General features: G+C 53.7%; 1 protein-coding gene across 3 annotated transcripts; it reads left to right on the top strand.

Annotated features, from left to right (window-relative positions):
* Positions 1-1,332: 1,332 nt before the first annotated feature.
* CST7 (cystatin F) lies at positions 1,333-9,301 on the top strand. Of its 3 annotated transcripts, none has more exons than XM_054724005.1 (5): positions 1,459-1,522; positions 2,545-2,683; positions 6,227-6,399; positions 8,114-8,230; positions 8,826-9,301. In XM_054724005.1, exons 2-5 carry the CDS (start codon positions 2,581-2,583, stop codon positions 8,901-8,903), a joined length of 471 nt encoding a protein of 156 aa, XP_054579980.1. In that variant the 5' UTR covers positions 1,459-1,522; positions 2,545-2,580; the 3' UTR covers positions 8,904-9,301. The 3 variants fall into 3 exon arrangements, with proteins under 3 accessions (XP_008139373.1, XP_054579980.1, XP_054579981.1); XM_054724006.1 differs by having other exon boundaries at positions 1,466-1,522; positions 2,503-2,683; XM_008141151.3 differs by lacking the exon at positions 2,545-2,683 and having other exon boundaries at positions 1,333-1,522.
* The last annotated feature ends 4,769 nt before the right edge of the window (positions 9,302-14,070 follow it).

The following is a 14,070-nucleotide window of genomic DNA, read 5'->3' as shown; positions in this document are numbered from 1 at the left end:
ACACCGGCTGCCTCAGCCGCCATGGGTTACCAAATGTCACCACACACCACGCACTGTGCTCATCACGCTTTGCTGATAACAGTCCTCGGGGCAGCCAGGAACCTGGGGGACTCCAACAAGTTACGTGGCTTGCCCGAGTCACACAAACCCAGATCCCTGCCTGGAATCCATTAGAACCCATCTGGACCCATCGGGGGAGGATCTTCCCCTAGATCAGTGGTCGGCAAACTCATTCGTCAACAGAGCCAAATATCAACAGTACAACGATTGAAATTTCTTCTGGGAGCCAAATTTTTTAAACTTAAACTTCTTCTCACGCCACTTCTTCAAAATAGACTCGCCCAGGCCGTGGTATTTTGTGGAAAAGCCACACTCAAGGGGCCAAAGAGCCGCATGTGGCTCACGAGCCGCGGTTTGCTGACCACGGCCCTAGATAGTGTTAACATGCAAGTTCTGGTTCAGAGAGTCTGCCCGTCCAACCACCCCCTTCCCTGGGGGGTGCGTTACACGCACTGTCCAGGTGGCGCTGGGACCACTGAGGCTCGGGCATCTCCTGCGTTGCCCGTGAACTGCCTGTACAGCTGGCTCCATCCAGGCCCTGAGCGTTAGCATTGAGAAAGTCCTAAATCCTCACCCCAACCCATCAGAGGGAGCTGAAGCATTGAGGCTGCCCCATACCTAAGGCCACCTGGTTTAACATTCACAGCTGGATTTAAACAAACTCGGGCCAGTTGGCTCCAGAGCCTCAGTCCTAACTGCCGAGCTGGCAGGTAAACGGGCACTCTGCCGGGGCTAGAACCTGTGGGCCACCCTGTTCTTTCTCCTCCTTCGCCAGCTCTGAGCCAAAGCCAGGCCGTGACCATCAGTCGGCAAACGCTGTTCCTCTCCCGCTTCCAGCGCAGACGTCACCAGAGGCATCTGTGCCTGACCACATCCATCCTCTGAAACTGCACTCAACAGCTGCTTCCCGCACGCAGGCCTGCCCACTTCCGGGTAGGGGGTGTCCACTCAGCCAGCAGGCAGGCAGTCTGCAGGGGGCCACTCAGAACCTCAGAAAAGGGGAGTCTTGGACCTGAGAGGTATGGTTTGCAGAAGGAAATCCAAGTGATTCTGCCTCTGGAAAATCCCTGCTAATTTTTTTAAGGCAATGTCTCTTCTGGGTGTTTCGAGGGTAGACGATGAGGTGGTTTGTTCACAGGTCTCATTCTCTTCCTCCTCCCCTTGCAAAAAAGAATCATCGCACCCTGGAAACTTGAATAAAGGAAGTGGTTGACAGTGTAGCCGATAGATGGGGAGATGAAGAGCTTCTGGTCAAATGATTTAGCAAGAAACTACCACCCCTGCCAGTAACAAGATAGGCAGCCCCCTCTGGGCGGGGCAGTTTGCAGGGCCCCACCATGCGCCCCAGCACCGCCCCCGGGGCCCACAGCCAGCACTGCCTTCCCCGAAGCGATGCGGCTGGCCTGCGCGCTGCTTGCCTTGGGCAGCCTGGTCTTAAGCGCCACGGGGGACCTGTCCCCAGGTAAGTGGAGGGTGTCCCCTGGGTTCTGCCTCTCTCGGACACAATGCCCAGGCTGCGGTAGGAGCCAGGTGCCATGAGCTCCTCCTCCCATGCCCAGGCCCCGAAGCACAGTCCTGGATGGGCAGCCCCAGCAGAGGTGTGGCTGCGAGGCCGGGGCCCCAGGGCTGGCGGCAGCTGCCTTCCGGGGGTCCCAGGGGTTCGGGAATGGGGGTTTGAGTGCCACCTGGAGATGAGGGAAGACTTCTGTTCTTAGCTGCTCCCTGATCCGGGGGAGGCTCCCCACACCCCTCCATGGGGACAGAGGAATGGGTGTGGGCAGGCAGTTTCTGTCTGATGCCAGCCATTCCTGCCTGCTGGCTGCTGCCCTGTGACTCGGCTCTAAGGACCTGGTGATCAGACACTGTTACCCTTCCTGCCTGGCCAGTGCTGGGGGGAGGGAGGACGAGAGGGGTAGCCTTTGCTCCTGGAAACTGAGGCACAGCTAGGGTTGGCGACTTGCCCCCAGTTCACACAGCCAGTGACCCCCTGCCTACACACACACACACACACACACACACACACACACACACACACGGAGTTGGAGATGCCTTCCCAGCACCAGCCATGGGTGATGGTGACGACCTGGAGGGCCCCTGTCTCACCGCCTTGAACCACCGAGGAAGCTGGTGCTGGAGGCCGGGATGACCTGCTCCGGTCACAGCCGCGGCTTGGGGAGCAGGGGCAATGCCCAGGCGGAGGCTGGTTCCTGCCCTCCGCGTTCTTCAGGAGGGGCTGGAGCTGGCCAAGGAGACCAAGTGGAGGGTGTTCAGGCAGGACCGGAACAAGGGGCCAGCCCCAGCGCCTCTCAATCGTGGAGGGGTCACCCCGCTTCTGGTGACACTGTCTCCGGGGCTATGGGAACAGGTTCCCCTGCCTCCTCCCGCTCCCAGAGCTTCGTTCTTAGCTCACACAGTGAAGCCCTCCCCCTCACTGCTTTCCAGCCTGTCCCGATTGTGTGCCACTGTCTTCCTGTGCCCCCCTAGTGCCCTAGGAGGGGACAAGCCAGCAGGAGAAAGGAGATGCTCAGACCAGAGAAGCACACTCCTCAAACCTTAGTGAGGGGGCTCAGGGAGGGAGTCCCTGCCTTCTCAGCTGTCCTGGATGCAGTCATTCAGGCTACATGTAAGTTCTTCCTGCTTTTGCCTCAGCTTCATCCCCTAACAGAGCAGGGGCAGGTCCAGGACGCATGGAGAATCCTTAGCTGACTCTTAGCACCCTTTCACCCGAGTTGCCCCCCTCTGCTGGTGTTCCTGCTAAACAGAGCCCTCTCCATACACTTCCGCCACGGCTGTGCCTACCCCTCCCTGCCAAAGCCCTGCTCAGCCAGCCCGGCCAGCCCCTTAGACCTGCTCTCTGCCACCAACCCCAGGCGGAGGGTTTGGAGTCCACACTCACATGCAGGCCTCAGGACACGCAGACTCCCTGAGCCTGGAGCCTCCCTAAGCCCCAGTCTCTTGACCCGTGAAATGGGTCAATAACCCAGCCCCTTGGGCCCTAGCGAGGCTTGACTGGCATGGACACAGAAGGCACGCTCACTGAGCCTGGGGTGCTTGCAGCCGCCCACCCTAGCCCTGCTCCTGAGTCTCTCCGGTCCTGGCAGCTCCAGGCTGTCCCCCCCCACCCACCCTACCCCAGCTTCGATCCTCTCAAGTACGTCCTTCATTTGACAGTTGCGGGCCTCGGAACGAGGGGTTTGAAGGCCCCTCTGTCTGGTGGTGGAACAGAGATGGGAACTCAATCCCAGACCTGGTTCTCCCTCTCCCCCTCCCCCCCCCCCCCCGCCCCCCCGCAACTTCAGCTCCCCTGCACAAGGCACAGGTCCCACACAGTGCCAGAGGACAGCAGGCAGGCGGGGCTGACTCCAGGTTGGGGTCCAGGGACCTGTTTGTTTTCTTCCCTGAAGAGTCGCCTCTTTGGGATCTTTTGCTTCATGATCAGCCCTTCCCTGTTAATTTCTCTTGAATTATCCTAAAACTGGTGTGACTTTTCAACTCTTTGTAAAATTAAAAATGGAGCCTTTATTATTTCTTTGGACCCCTGTGCTGACTTGAAACTCACATTTTAGGAAACATGTAGTTAACTAAAAATAAAGCAACCTCAATATTTTTCATAACTTTTTTGTAACTTTACCGAAATCACTTAGAAACTAACATTACATATTCATCTGAGGTTCAGCCTCACCTGATTTCATTTCATTGTTTTAATTCTGCTAAATTCAAGCAAAATTAAAAGTAATACATGTTATTTAAAAGGTTAGCAGTGGTTACCTTGGAGAGATTGAGATATAATATTTTTGTTAATCTGTCTGTATTTTTCAAATTTCCTACCCAAAATAAGTAAGCTTACAATCAGAAAGCAATGCATGTATGAATCCACAGTGGGGGGCAGGGGACCATGTAGTAACTAGAAACTGCTGTGTAGACTTCAGTGATGAGCAGAAACCAAGCTCTTTCCCCAAACAGTCCTTGTTAAAACCGAGAGTCAATAGCACAGCCCCAGGAGGAGCGTCCCACCTTGTTAGCATCAGTGTGCACGGGCGTAGGAGCCACGTGGGGAGCCGGGAAAGGAAGGTTCCGGCCCGACGCAGCCTGAGCAGCCCAGCTCCTCAAGGGACAGAAACAGTTTTCATGCTTCAATCTTCAGCCCCTCCCGTCAAGGCTTCCTCTGTGAGGATGTCATTGGAGGGCCGGACTATTGCAAAGCAGAATCTCAGGGACGCTGTGCGGAACGAGTGGGGCAGCAGAATCTCTAAGCTGGGAGCTTGTCGGGGTGGCGTGGCGCTGCTGCTGCCCTCACACCCCCTCGCCACTTCCTGTTGCTTGGGCTCCCCTGCCGCGTGCTAACCCGGCCTACCTCTGCAGGACCCAAGGCCCTGCCGGCCCAGATGGCAGTCACCACCACGTGTGGCTACAGAGCACCTGACACCAGCTGGGCCACCGAAAAGCTGAACTTGGCACCATTTAATTTAGCGAATGAAATAAAATTGCTGCCTTCATTGCCAGCCTGTGGGACAGCTCAGCTTGGACCATGGTAATTTTTCAGGAACATCTGGGGAAAGTCTTAGTACAGAGAAGCAGTTCACAGACCTAAAAACCCTCTTCCCACACTCCCTCCCCCCGATTTATTTAGATTTTCCCCTGAAACTTTTAACTTTTTAATATACAAGTAGTACATGACCACTGTGGTAAAATTCACAAATTCACCAGGAGCCACCAACCAGAAAAGGCCATGTTCATGAGACCATGTTGCAATTCATGCAATTCACGCATGCTCTGGTTTTGTTTTTTTTTACATTCCTATGTTTTTTATAATAAAAGCCAGTGTTCATAACCTGGGTTAGCACACACCCACACCGGGCCAGCCTGGCCTCTGGGCATTTCTCCCCATGCCCTCCTCGCTTTGGCGCCAGCCCTGGAACACCTCTGCCCCATGGCCCACTCTCAGGCCCTCCATCCGGATCCGTGTAAATGGCTCAGCCCGACCTGCTCCCTGCGGACAAATCCCTGCACGGCTCCTGCCTTTCCTCACTCACCGCGCTAATGTTTTTCTTGCCTGTTTATTTGCGGAATATGAGCTCCAGCGAACATAAGCTTCTGCACCCCCTGCACAGGCAGGATGAAGAGGGCTCAGCCCGTGGGGACTGAACAAAGGAGTGAAATCAGGTTCTTCTTCAGGGAGGAGCCTCGGGTCTGCCTGGGCCTGCTGCTGGAAGAGCTGGGAGAGGAGGATGTGGGGTGCCGAGGAGGGTGCCGGGGTCCCTGGTTCTGCCTGGCTGTCAGAGGCTGGGGTGTGGTGGTAGGGGAAGCCCCTCAGGTTGCTTTCCCCATCTTTTATCCAAACATGGGCCTCCTTGGGACAGGAAGTCCAGGCCTCCCTCCCTCCCTCCCTCCACCACGTGCCAGCTCCATAAAGGAGCCATGTGGGATGAAGTCACCCAGGCCTTGCCCACACAAGTTACTCAGACGTGTACCCAAAACAGTGCAGAAAGTGCATAGCACAGGTGAGGAGCACCAGGTGCTATGGTGCTGCCTAGGGAATCGGGGCCCTAGGAGCGAGGCCTGGAAGCTGGGAGATGCTGACAAGAGCCCCCGAGGTGGAGGAAAGCAGCAGCCTCCTTGTCAGTGAGAAGGCAGGGCCAGCCTTGGGCACTTCCCTGTGGTCCATTTGTTGGAGACAAACTGAGGAGTCGGGGCCAGATGTCGGCCTTGAAGGACAGCTGGAGCGACTTCTCCTGACACCCTGAGGCTCCATCCTGTCCCGAGGCTCTGCCACCTCCAGACATGTCAGGTTTTCTTTAACACGCGTTGGAAATACCCCTGGGTTCTGAAGGAGGCTGTGTGGGCAGGGACAGGAACTGGGTCTAATCCATCATTGTAACACCCACCTCGCCTGGTCCTCAGCTTTCAGTAAGGGCAGCCATGGGGATTCACAAGAATTGCACTGTGGGGTGAGGGCTGGACGGGCCAGGGAGGGTGGACAGGAGAGCAGAGGGTAGGTGGTGAGGGGAGGAGGGATCGGTGAGGGGAAGGCAGATGAGTGACGAGCTAGAGGGGCTGGGGACCACACTGGGAGCAGAGAACTGAGCACCAAGGTGTGAAGCATGACTCTGGACCACGGGCCCCACCACCAACAATGTTCTTGTCTGGTTCTGTGTTTCTCTTTCAGACGTTTGTTCCCAGACCTTTCACTCAGGTGTGAAGCCAGGATTTCCCAAAACAATCAATACCAACGACCCAGGAGTCCTCAAAGCAGCCAGATACAGCGTTGAAAGGTTCAACAACTGCACGAATGACATCTTCTTGTTCAAGGAGTCCCATGTCAGCAGAGCCCTGGTCCAGGTGAGGGTCTAGGCTCTGGTGGCCAGCATCTCCGGAGCCAGGCTGCAGAGGCTCCTGCCCCACAGAGGCCCACCGTCTAGCGCCCTGGCCATCTAGAACACAAAACAGGCCAGGAGGCTGGCAGTGGCAGCCACAGATAGCCTACAACCAGGCCACCAGTGTCACCAGACTTGAACAAAAAATCCAGGACCATCTCTTACTGAAACCAACTTCTTCTGGGTGGAGCCACTGGGCGTAGCACAGAGGTGGGCTGGGGTGGAAGGGGACTAGACGTGGGCCTGCTGAAGGCTTTGGGTGGGGAGAAACCAGAAGCTGGGCAACAGGAACCAAACTGATGAAGACGCTGCCCCTTGGAGGGGCCTACTGCACCACCTGCCACAGTTGCCCCTGCCTAGGGCCCACCCCTGCCTCACCCCCTCACCAGAGCCACAGCCCCATAGGACCTTTTGACATTCTCCACCTGGGACTTATTTCACATAAGAGCTTTGCCCAAAATGCATCCCCTCCCCCCGACACAAACCCCTCCTCCACCGGCCTTGCCTCAATGTCACACCCTGTGAAGTTGTCACGGGATGGCTCAGCGATCTCCCACCTAGAGGGGACTCTACAGGGCAGAGCCAGGTCTTGCTCATCTCTGTCCTGAGAACACAGGGTCAGCTTGGGATAAGGGCTGCGGAATAGTGATGAGCCACAATGATGATGGGGTGCCTTTACTAAAACCAGGGATACTGTACAGCCACTCAAAAGCAAGTTCCCGGATGTGGGAAGCTGGCTTTGGACAAAACCCTCACATTCCCATGGGTGTGGGTGCCGGAAGGAGGAAAGACGCTGCCACTGTGTACATACTATTAATGGTTGGTTACCTTTGGGTCACAGAATTAATAGGCGATTTTTACAACCGTGTTTATTCTTTTGGGCAATTGCAAACTTTTTAAGAGTAGTGTAATTTTTTTATGATTTTTAAAATTGATTTTCAGAGAGAGAGGAAGGGCGAGGGAGAAAGAGAGAAACATCAATGCAAGAGCGAAGCATCAATCAGCTGCCTCCTGTACACCCCCTACCAGGAATCGAGCCCGCAACCCCAGGCATGTGCTCTGACCGGGAATGGAACAGGCAACCTTTCGGTGCCTAGGATGACACCCAACCAACTGCACCACACTGGCCAGGGCAAGCAGTGCATTTTTATACTTAGAAAAGTATTTTCCAGAAGGCAGTCTGGTGTGGGAAGCGTTTTTAATAAGGTTTCCATGGAAACAGCCCGAGTGTCGTCACTCCAAGGACACAGCTCCAGAGACCGTGTGAGGCTGTGGCCTCCTGCAGGACCACTGCAAGTGCAAGATGCCCAGAGCCGAGTGCCCAAGAGCCGTTGGGGGAAGGGGTGCATTATCCCTCCCTCCGTGACGTTGGGGACTGGGTTTCACTTGGTACGTGGTGGGGCAAGACCAGGTTGTTGCCACATCCAAGTGAAGAAAGGCTGTAACTGAAAATAAAATGCCCACTCTGTTGCCAGGAATGGTGAGGAGGCAGCAGACACACTGCTTTCCCTCACCCCATGCAAAGGCCACACAGGGCAGGTGATTGTGGGTCTCCACCACTCCCTCCCTTTCCAGAGGGCAGGGACCAGTCCCATCAGGGCACCCCCACCACCCGTCTTAAAGCCACCTCCTGCTGGGTCCAAGCAAGTAACCCAGGCCCTGCCCTCTGCTCTCTTTAGATAGTGAAAGGCCTGAAATACATGCTGGACATGGAAATTGGCAGAACTACTTGCAAGAAAACCAAGCACCCCAGTCTGGACAACTGTGACTTCCAGACCAACCACACCTTGAAGATGGTAAACAAAGGGGCCTCACTCCTCAGACCCCTCGCCACTTTCCTAGCCCCACCCCCCACCCGCCCCCTCCAGGGCTCTGGGAAACACTCCTTCATCTTCTCTCTACCCACACAGTTGCAGATTTCACTCTTGAGTCCAGGTCTCCCAGTGTCCAACAGGATCCTACAGACACGGCAGACATAGAGGGGAGACCCCCCTCCTCAGAGGCGCATCCACATTCAGGGGCAGGTTAGAGCAAAAAAAGACCTTTTGAATAATTTAGAAATGTATATACACAAGCAGGGGGAAGCCAAATGCGGCAACATTTAAGAATTTGTAACTATAGGCAAAAGTATATGTTCTTGAATTATTCTTTCAATGTCTGTAGGTTTGACATTTTTTCACAAGGACCCTCAGGGCAAGGAGAGAACTCCTCAGTAAGGAAAACGCACATGCGTGCGCACACACATGCATGCACACATGCGTGCGCGCACACATGTGCATGCACACACAGGCAGCAGCACTGGAAACTGCAGAGCTGCGAGTGGCAGCCAAGGCGAGAGGGTGGCCCCTGCGGCAGGCCACACGATTCTTAGGGTGCCCTTCTTTGTTTCAGATTCTCAGTTGCTACTCTGAAGTCTGGGTCATCCCCTGGCTCCGGAGGTTCGAGGTGCCCGTTCTCCACTGTCACTGACTGCCTCTCAGCAATACTACAGCTGCTGTCACTTTTGAAGTAGAGTCTCCCAGCAAGCAGAATGGAAGTGCCCACGGGTTCATTACAGAGTCACTGGGATGGAAGCGTGACCAGCCCACAGTTAAAATAAACACTTCGAATACTCTTCCAAGCTAATGCTACTGATGCTGTGTGCCTGGATTCAGAGCGTGGACACACAGGACTGAATCCTCCAATGGAAATGTTGGGTTCTCAACTCCTGTAGGAGCCCCTCCCACCCAGGCCCTGGGTCCCGGATGCCAGCCCGAGATCTGTCCTTTCGTCCGAATACTTGCAGCACTGGGCGAAGGGATTCAGCTGCTATTGAGCATCTTGGCCTCTCATGGATGCAGTTATAAATAAACATGAATAAGAACTGACCATCTCAAAGCAATGGCTGCTGCTTTACCTGCTACAGGGGGACTCCGGAAGTGAGGTGGGTGGTGAGGGGCCCCTCGCGGAGGGCCTGACCAGTCCAGGTGACTTCCACAAAGCGCCCAGGGCTTCCCAGCCTTTAGTCCATGAACACAACATACTGGAGACCAGAGAGCAGAAACAGGCCAGCCTATGTCCATCCCATGAACTGGCAGGGGAGGGGCACCCCACAGAGGGCGTCCACCTGCCAGCTGTGCTTCCTTCTGACGGGGGCGCCCACTCAATCCTCTCAGCTGCCTTCGAGACTCAGCAAACGCACAGCTGTGTCTGGACAAGTGGGTACGATAGGGTGCTGGCTTAACATCCCCCACAGAGATTCACCTAAGAGAGGGTGCACCCGCACCCATACAGACCCAACCAGGAGAGAGAGCACCTCTCCACATAGACCCACCCAGGAGAGGGAGACCCCACACACAAACCCACCCACAAGAGGGAGCACCCCCACACACAGACTCACCCAGGAGAGGGAGCAACCCCACACCCAGGAGAGGGAGCAACCCCACACACAGACCCACCCAGGAAAGGGAGACCCCCACACACAGACTCACCCAGGAGAAGGAAGACCCCCACACACAGACCCACCCAGGAGACGGAGACCCCCACACACAGACCCACCCAGGAGACGGAGACCCCCACACACAGACTCACCCAGGAGAAGGAGACCCCCACACACAGACCCACCCAGGAGACGGAGACCCCCCCACACAGACCCACCCAGGAGACGGAGACCCCCACACACAGACCCACCCAGGAGACGGAGACCCCCACACACAGACTCACCCAGGAGAAGGAGACCCCCACACACAGACCCACCCAGGAGACGGAGACCCCCACACACAGACCCACCCAGGAGAGGGAGCAACCCCACACACAGACCCACCCAGGAAAGGGAGACCCCCACACACAGACTCACCCAGGAGAAGGAAGACAAGGTAAGGTGGACATGCTGCACTGGGGGCACAGGAGGAGACCACCCAGGGTCCGTGTAAGACAGGCCTCGCCCTTGCCCTGGAAGGGTGTAAGACTGGACCACAGAGCAGAAGCCCAGGAGATACCAAAGGCCGAGAGCCCCGAGGCTTTGCTCAGAGATGTCCCCAGACACCCCGCGCCAGTAAGCCTGGTGCAGATGCAGGCCCCCCTCTGGAGTTCTTCCTCCCGAGGCCCTCTTCAAACTATGGGCTGGTACAAAATATGTTGCCGCCTTTAAAAAAATACATGGACCTGATTATTCACAGGAAAAAGGAAATTTGCATTAAATATGTGTGACAATTTAGCACACGTCATAAACTTGATCAACGTGAATAACCAAAATGAATGACCCACAGCTTCCTTCAGTGATGACGGAAAACTGTAATTCCAAATCCTCAATGTTTTTTGCTGCCTTGATTCACCTCCTTCTGGTCATTTAATTCAGGGTCAGGGGTAGCAACTATGACACCAGACATTTAATTTATCCTATGATTCCAAAGGCCCCTGAAGGCAGTCCTTTCATAAAGATAAGCGAGTTCACTCCGTGCTGTTGACCCCCTACATAGACAAGATGGCAGGAGCACCAACCCCAGGAGTGTAAGCAGGGCGGCTTCAGGACACGGCTCACGGGGGGTCTTTGTGACTTATGCAAGATAATGCAGCAAATGAGGAGGACCCCAGATTCTGAGCTCCCAGTCAGTCCTCACTTACACGTAAGTACAGACCAGAGCTCATCAAGGCCAGGCCTGTCCCAAAATTACTCAGACCTCCAGACAGCCCCACGCCACTGTCCTTACAGGCAGGTCAGAAATGAGAATTCACAGGAAGGAAGCTGTCGGGGAGAGCTGCCTCGCAGCCTCACAGCACCCCTGCTAGGAGCTGCATTTGAACCCTCTTTCCCCGCCTCCCCACCCCACCACCCCCCCTGCCCAGCCAGAAGGCTATGGGCTAACCTTCCCTCCTGGCAGGGAAGGGAAAGCCTCAAACCCCATCTCAGAACTCTCTTTGAACCCTAATGTATACCCACGATTTTCACACCACTACTTGGGTCCAGGAATTTACTGCCTCCTGTAAGTTGACAAAGTCTTAGAACTATGGCAAACCAGCCAAGACAGAAGCCAGTGGACTATGTACCCCGGCCTCAGGCTTCTGCAAACCCTCCCTCCCTGAGGTCCTCGGGACCGAATTCCAGGTAGAAAGGGGCTCTACTTTATAATGCACCCACAGTTCTATCACCCCCAATCCCCATCTGTTTTATGCAGTGTCCCTCACAGAAGTAATTGCTTGACTTCAGATAACTCTTAAACCTTCCATCGTGACACCAGAAGGAAAGGGGCTGGGTGGCAAGCCAGGGTGAAGCTGCCTTGTAATTTGGAAATCAGCAGCTGGCATACCTTTGTCCTCTGCAGAGATGTGTCTACTAAACAAACCCCCGTAGACATTTTGCCCCAGCTTTCTGGAGAGCAGGCGCTGCGTGCACTGACTGTGTGGGCTCCGCCCAATGTTCCCATCCTCCTAACTCTGACCACAGTGAGAGACTGTTCTCTCGGGACTCAGCACACCAAAGCCCCACCGGGGAAGGAGCCAGCGAGCCCTGGGTTCAAACAGAGGAAACCAAGCCCCACATGGAGACAGTGTACCTGACCACAGGTGGCGGATGTCAACCAGTGATGACCTCAAGTCCTGAATTGCAAATCCAACTCTATCTGTTTTTAAAAACTCATCAGCTTTACTCTGCCTCAGAGGGAAGCTGTACCATCACCTGATGTTATTGCCATGGAGAACATGCCAAGTTAAGTGCCCAGTATTCTAAGACACACTAGAACTATGACCAAAAAGAAGCACTTTCTCAAAACCATCAAAATTCTGTCATTCATGTCCTAAGTGACCTAGCTTTCCCTGGCCACGGCCCTCCCCCTCCTCCTCAGGCACCCCCAGCTCTAGACATTCACGCAGCCTGGGCCCTCTTGAGGTTGCAGATAAGCTCAGACTGTGATGAAAGTCTCACCATTGCCCATGGTGACCACCTCTGAAAGTTTAAACCACAATAATGCCCAGCCCACCTCAGGGAGCTGGGCAGCCCAGGGAACTCTGATGTGCAGTCAAGATCTGACCCTCGGGCTGGGTGGTGGCCACCGCAGAGCCAGGTCCTCACGCCACCCAGCCTCTCTCCCAGCTTCCCCAGCAGATTCCAGCGTCACAGAACAGATCCTGGCTCAGCTGTGTGCTGGCTGTGACTCTGGGCAAGTCATTTACACACCAGCCTCGGCTCCTACCTGTAAAATGAGGCCACATCTCCTTGCATCGTTAAAAGGTCTGAGTACATGAAAACACTTTCTAAACACATTCTGCAAGTGTATAGTCATAATAAAAATATCAAAATGGGTCTTCTGTCCTATAAAAAGCAGTAATGAATCGTAATGGAGTTTTTATGATAGATAATAAAGAGGCACACAGTGAATGAACAACTTGATTTAATTTTAAAACCATGTTAGTAATTCACATTAGAGCAAATCCAAATTTTGTTTACAATAAAAGCGTATCACATATTCAAACCTAATAAGGTTATATTTTGCACCTCACCGTGGCAAACTACCAAATAAAATACAGGAAATGACACTTTGAGACAAAAAATCAACATCTAAATCAAATCAAGACTCCTTTGCTGAAAACTGTGAAAAGCAATTTACCAGCTTCTTTGTAACAGTAAAAATTAAGCACTAAAAGCAAAGCCCTTTCTTCTCAATCAAGAAGTCTACTTACGCCCGGCTGGTGTGGCTCAGTGGTTGAGTGCCAACCCATGAACCAAGAGTTCCCGGTTTGATTCCCAGTGGGGGGTATGCTTGAGGCAGCTGATCGATGTGTCTCTCTTTGATGTTTCTATCTCTCTATCCCTCCCCCTTCCTCTCTCTCTAAAATCAATTTTAAAAAAAATTTTTTAAAGACGTCTACTTATTTAGGCCCCAAACATTTAAATTGATTTTTGTGGCAGAATGATGGCGTTTTACCCTATTATTCTTATATACTTACTATATGGGGTACAACATTATCTATTTAAAATATTTACTAATCACTACTCAATTTCCTTTCCTATAAAGTTACATAAATAGTAAGTCGTTCATCTGAGACGATACGGGTTGCACCAACTAGTCTGAAGCCAGTCTTTGACTCGGTTCTACAGTTGCTGCACATAAAGCCAGCAGGAGGAGGGTGACACGAGATGAGTCCACCGCTAGACTCCGGACTTCCTTCCCCCCAAATCAGGCTGCCCAGGGAGGGCATGGAGTGGAGGGAGCTGCACTGGAAAAGGGAGGGGAGGGGTTGGAGGCCAGCCAGTGAGACAAGACATCAAGGTTCAGATTTTACCACAGCTCTCAAGCCCCTTTGAATTGTATCATTACCTATTTAAAATACTGTCTAGTCCAGTTCTTAAAAACTCCCAGAAGCCCAAACTGTCCTTCAGGACATGTCTCCAGAAACAGATATTAGCCCCACTTTGTAGGTTGGAAAATAGGGAGCAGTATACTATCAACTTACCCAAGAATGAATGGAGGCCGGGAGGCAATGGCCGGAGGCCGATGCTGCCCCTGAGAGGTCCTGAGCAACCCAGAGGAACTGCTTGACCCTAAACATGATCCCAGCCAAAACAATCCTCACATCAGCACAGGATGGAGTCAGATTCCAGTCACTGATAATTATATTTAAAGTAGAGAAGAAACTCCTAGGCAACACCATCACAAACGGC

Source organism: Eptesicus fuscus, chromosome 12 (genome assembly GCF_027574615.1).
Source record: "Eptesicus fuscus isolate TK198812 chromosome 12, DD_ASM_mEF_20220401, whole genome shotgun sequence".
Lineage (NCBI taxonomy): Eukaryota > Metazoa > Chordata > Mammalia > Chiroptera > Vespertilionidae > Eptesicus > Eptesicus fuscus.
Note: the sequence above shows the minus strand (reverse complement) of the source record. Positions and strands in the feature narration are given on the sequence as shown.

Coding starts and splice junctions, on each gene's coding strand:
- CST7 (XM_054724005.1), top strand. CDS start 2,581: ATGCTCAGACCAGAGAAGCACACTCCTCAAACCTTAGTGAGGGGGCTC. Junction 2,684..6,226: donor TGCAGTCATTCAGGCTACAT/GTAAGTTCTTCC, acceptor TTTCTCTTTCAG/ACGTTTGTTCCCAGACCTTT. Junction 6,400..8,113: donor TCAGCAGAGCCCTGGTCCAG/GTGAGGGTCTAG, acceptor TGCTCTCTTTAG/ATAGTGAAAGGCCTGAAATA.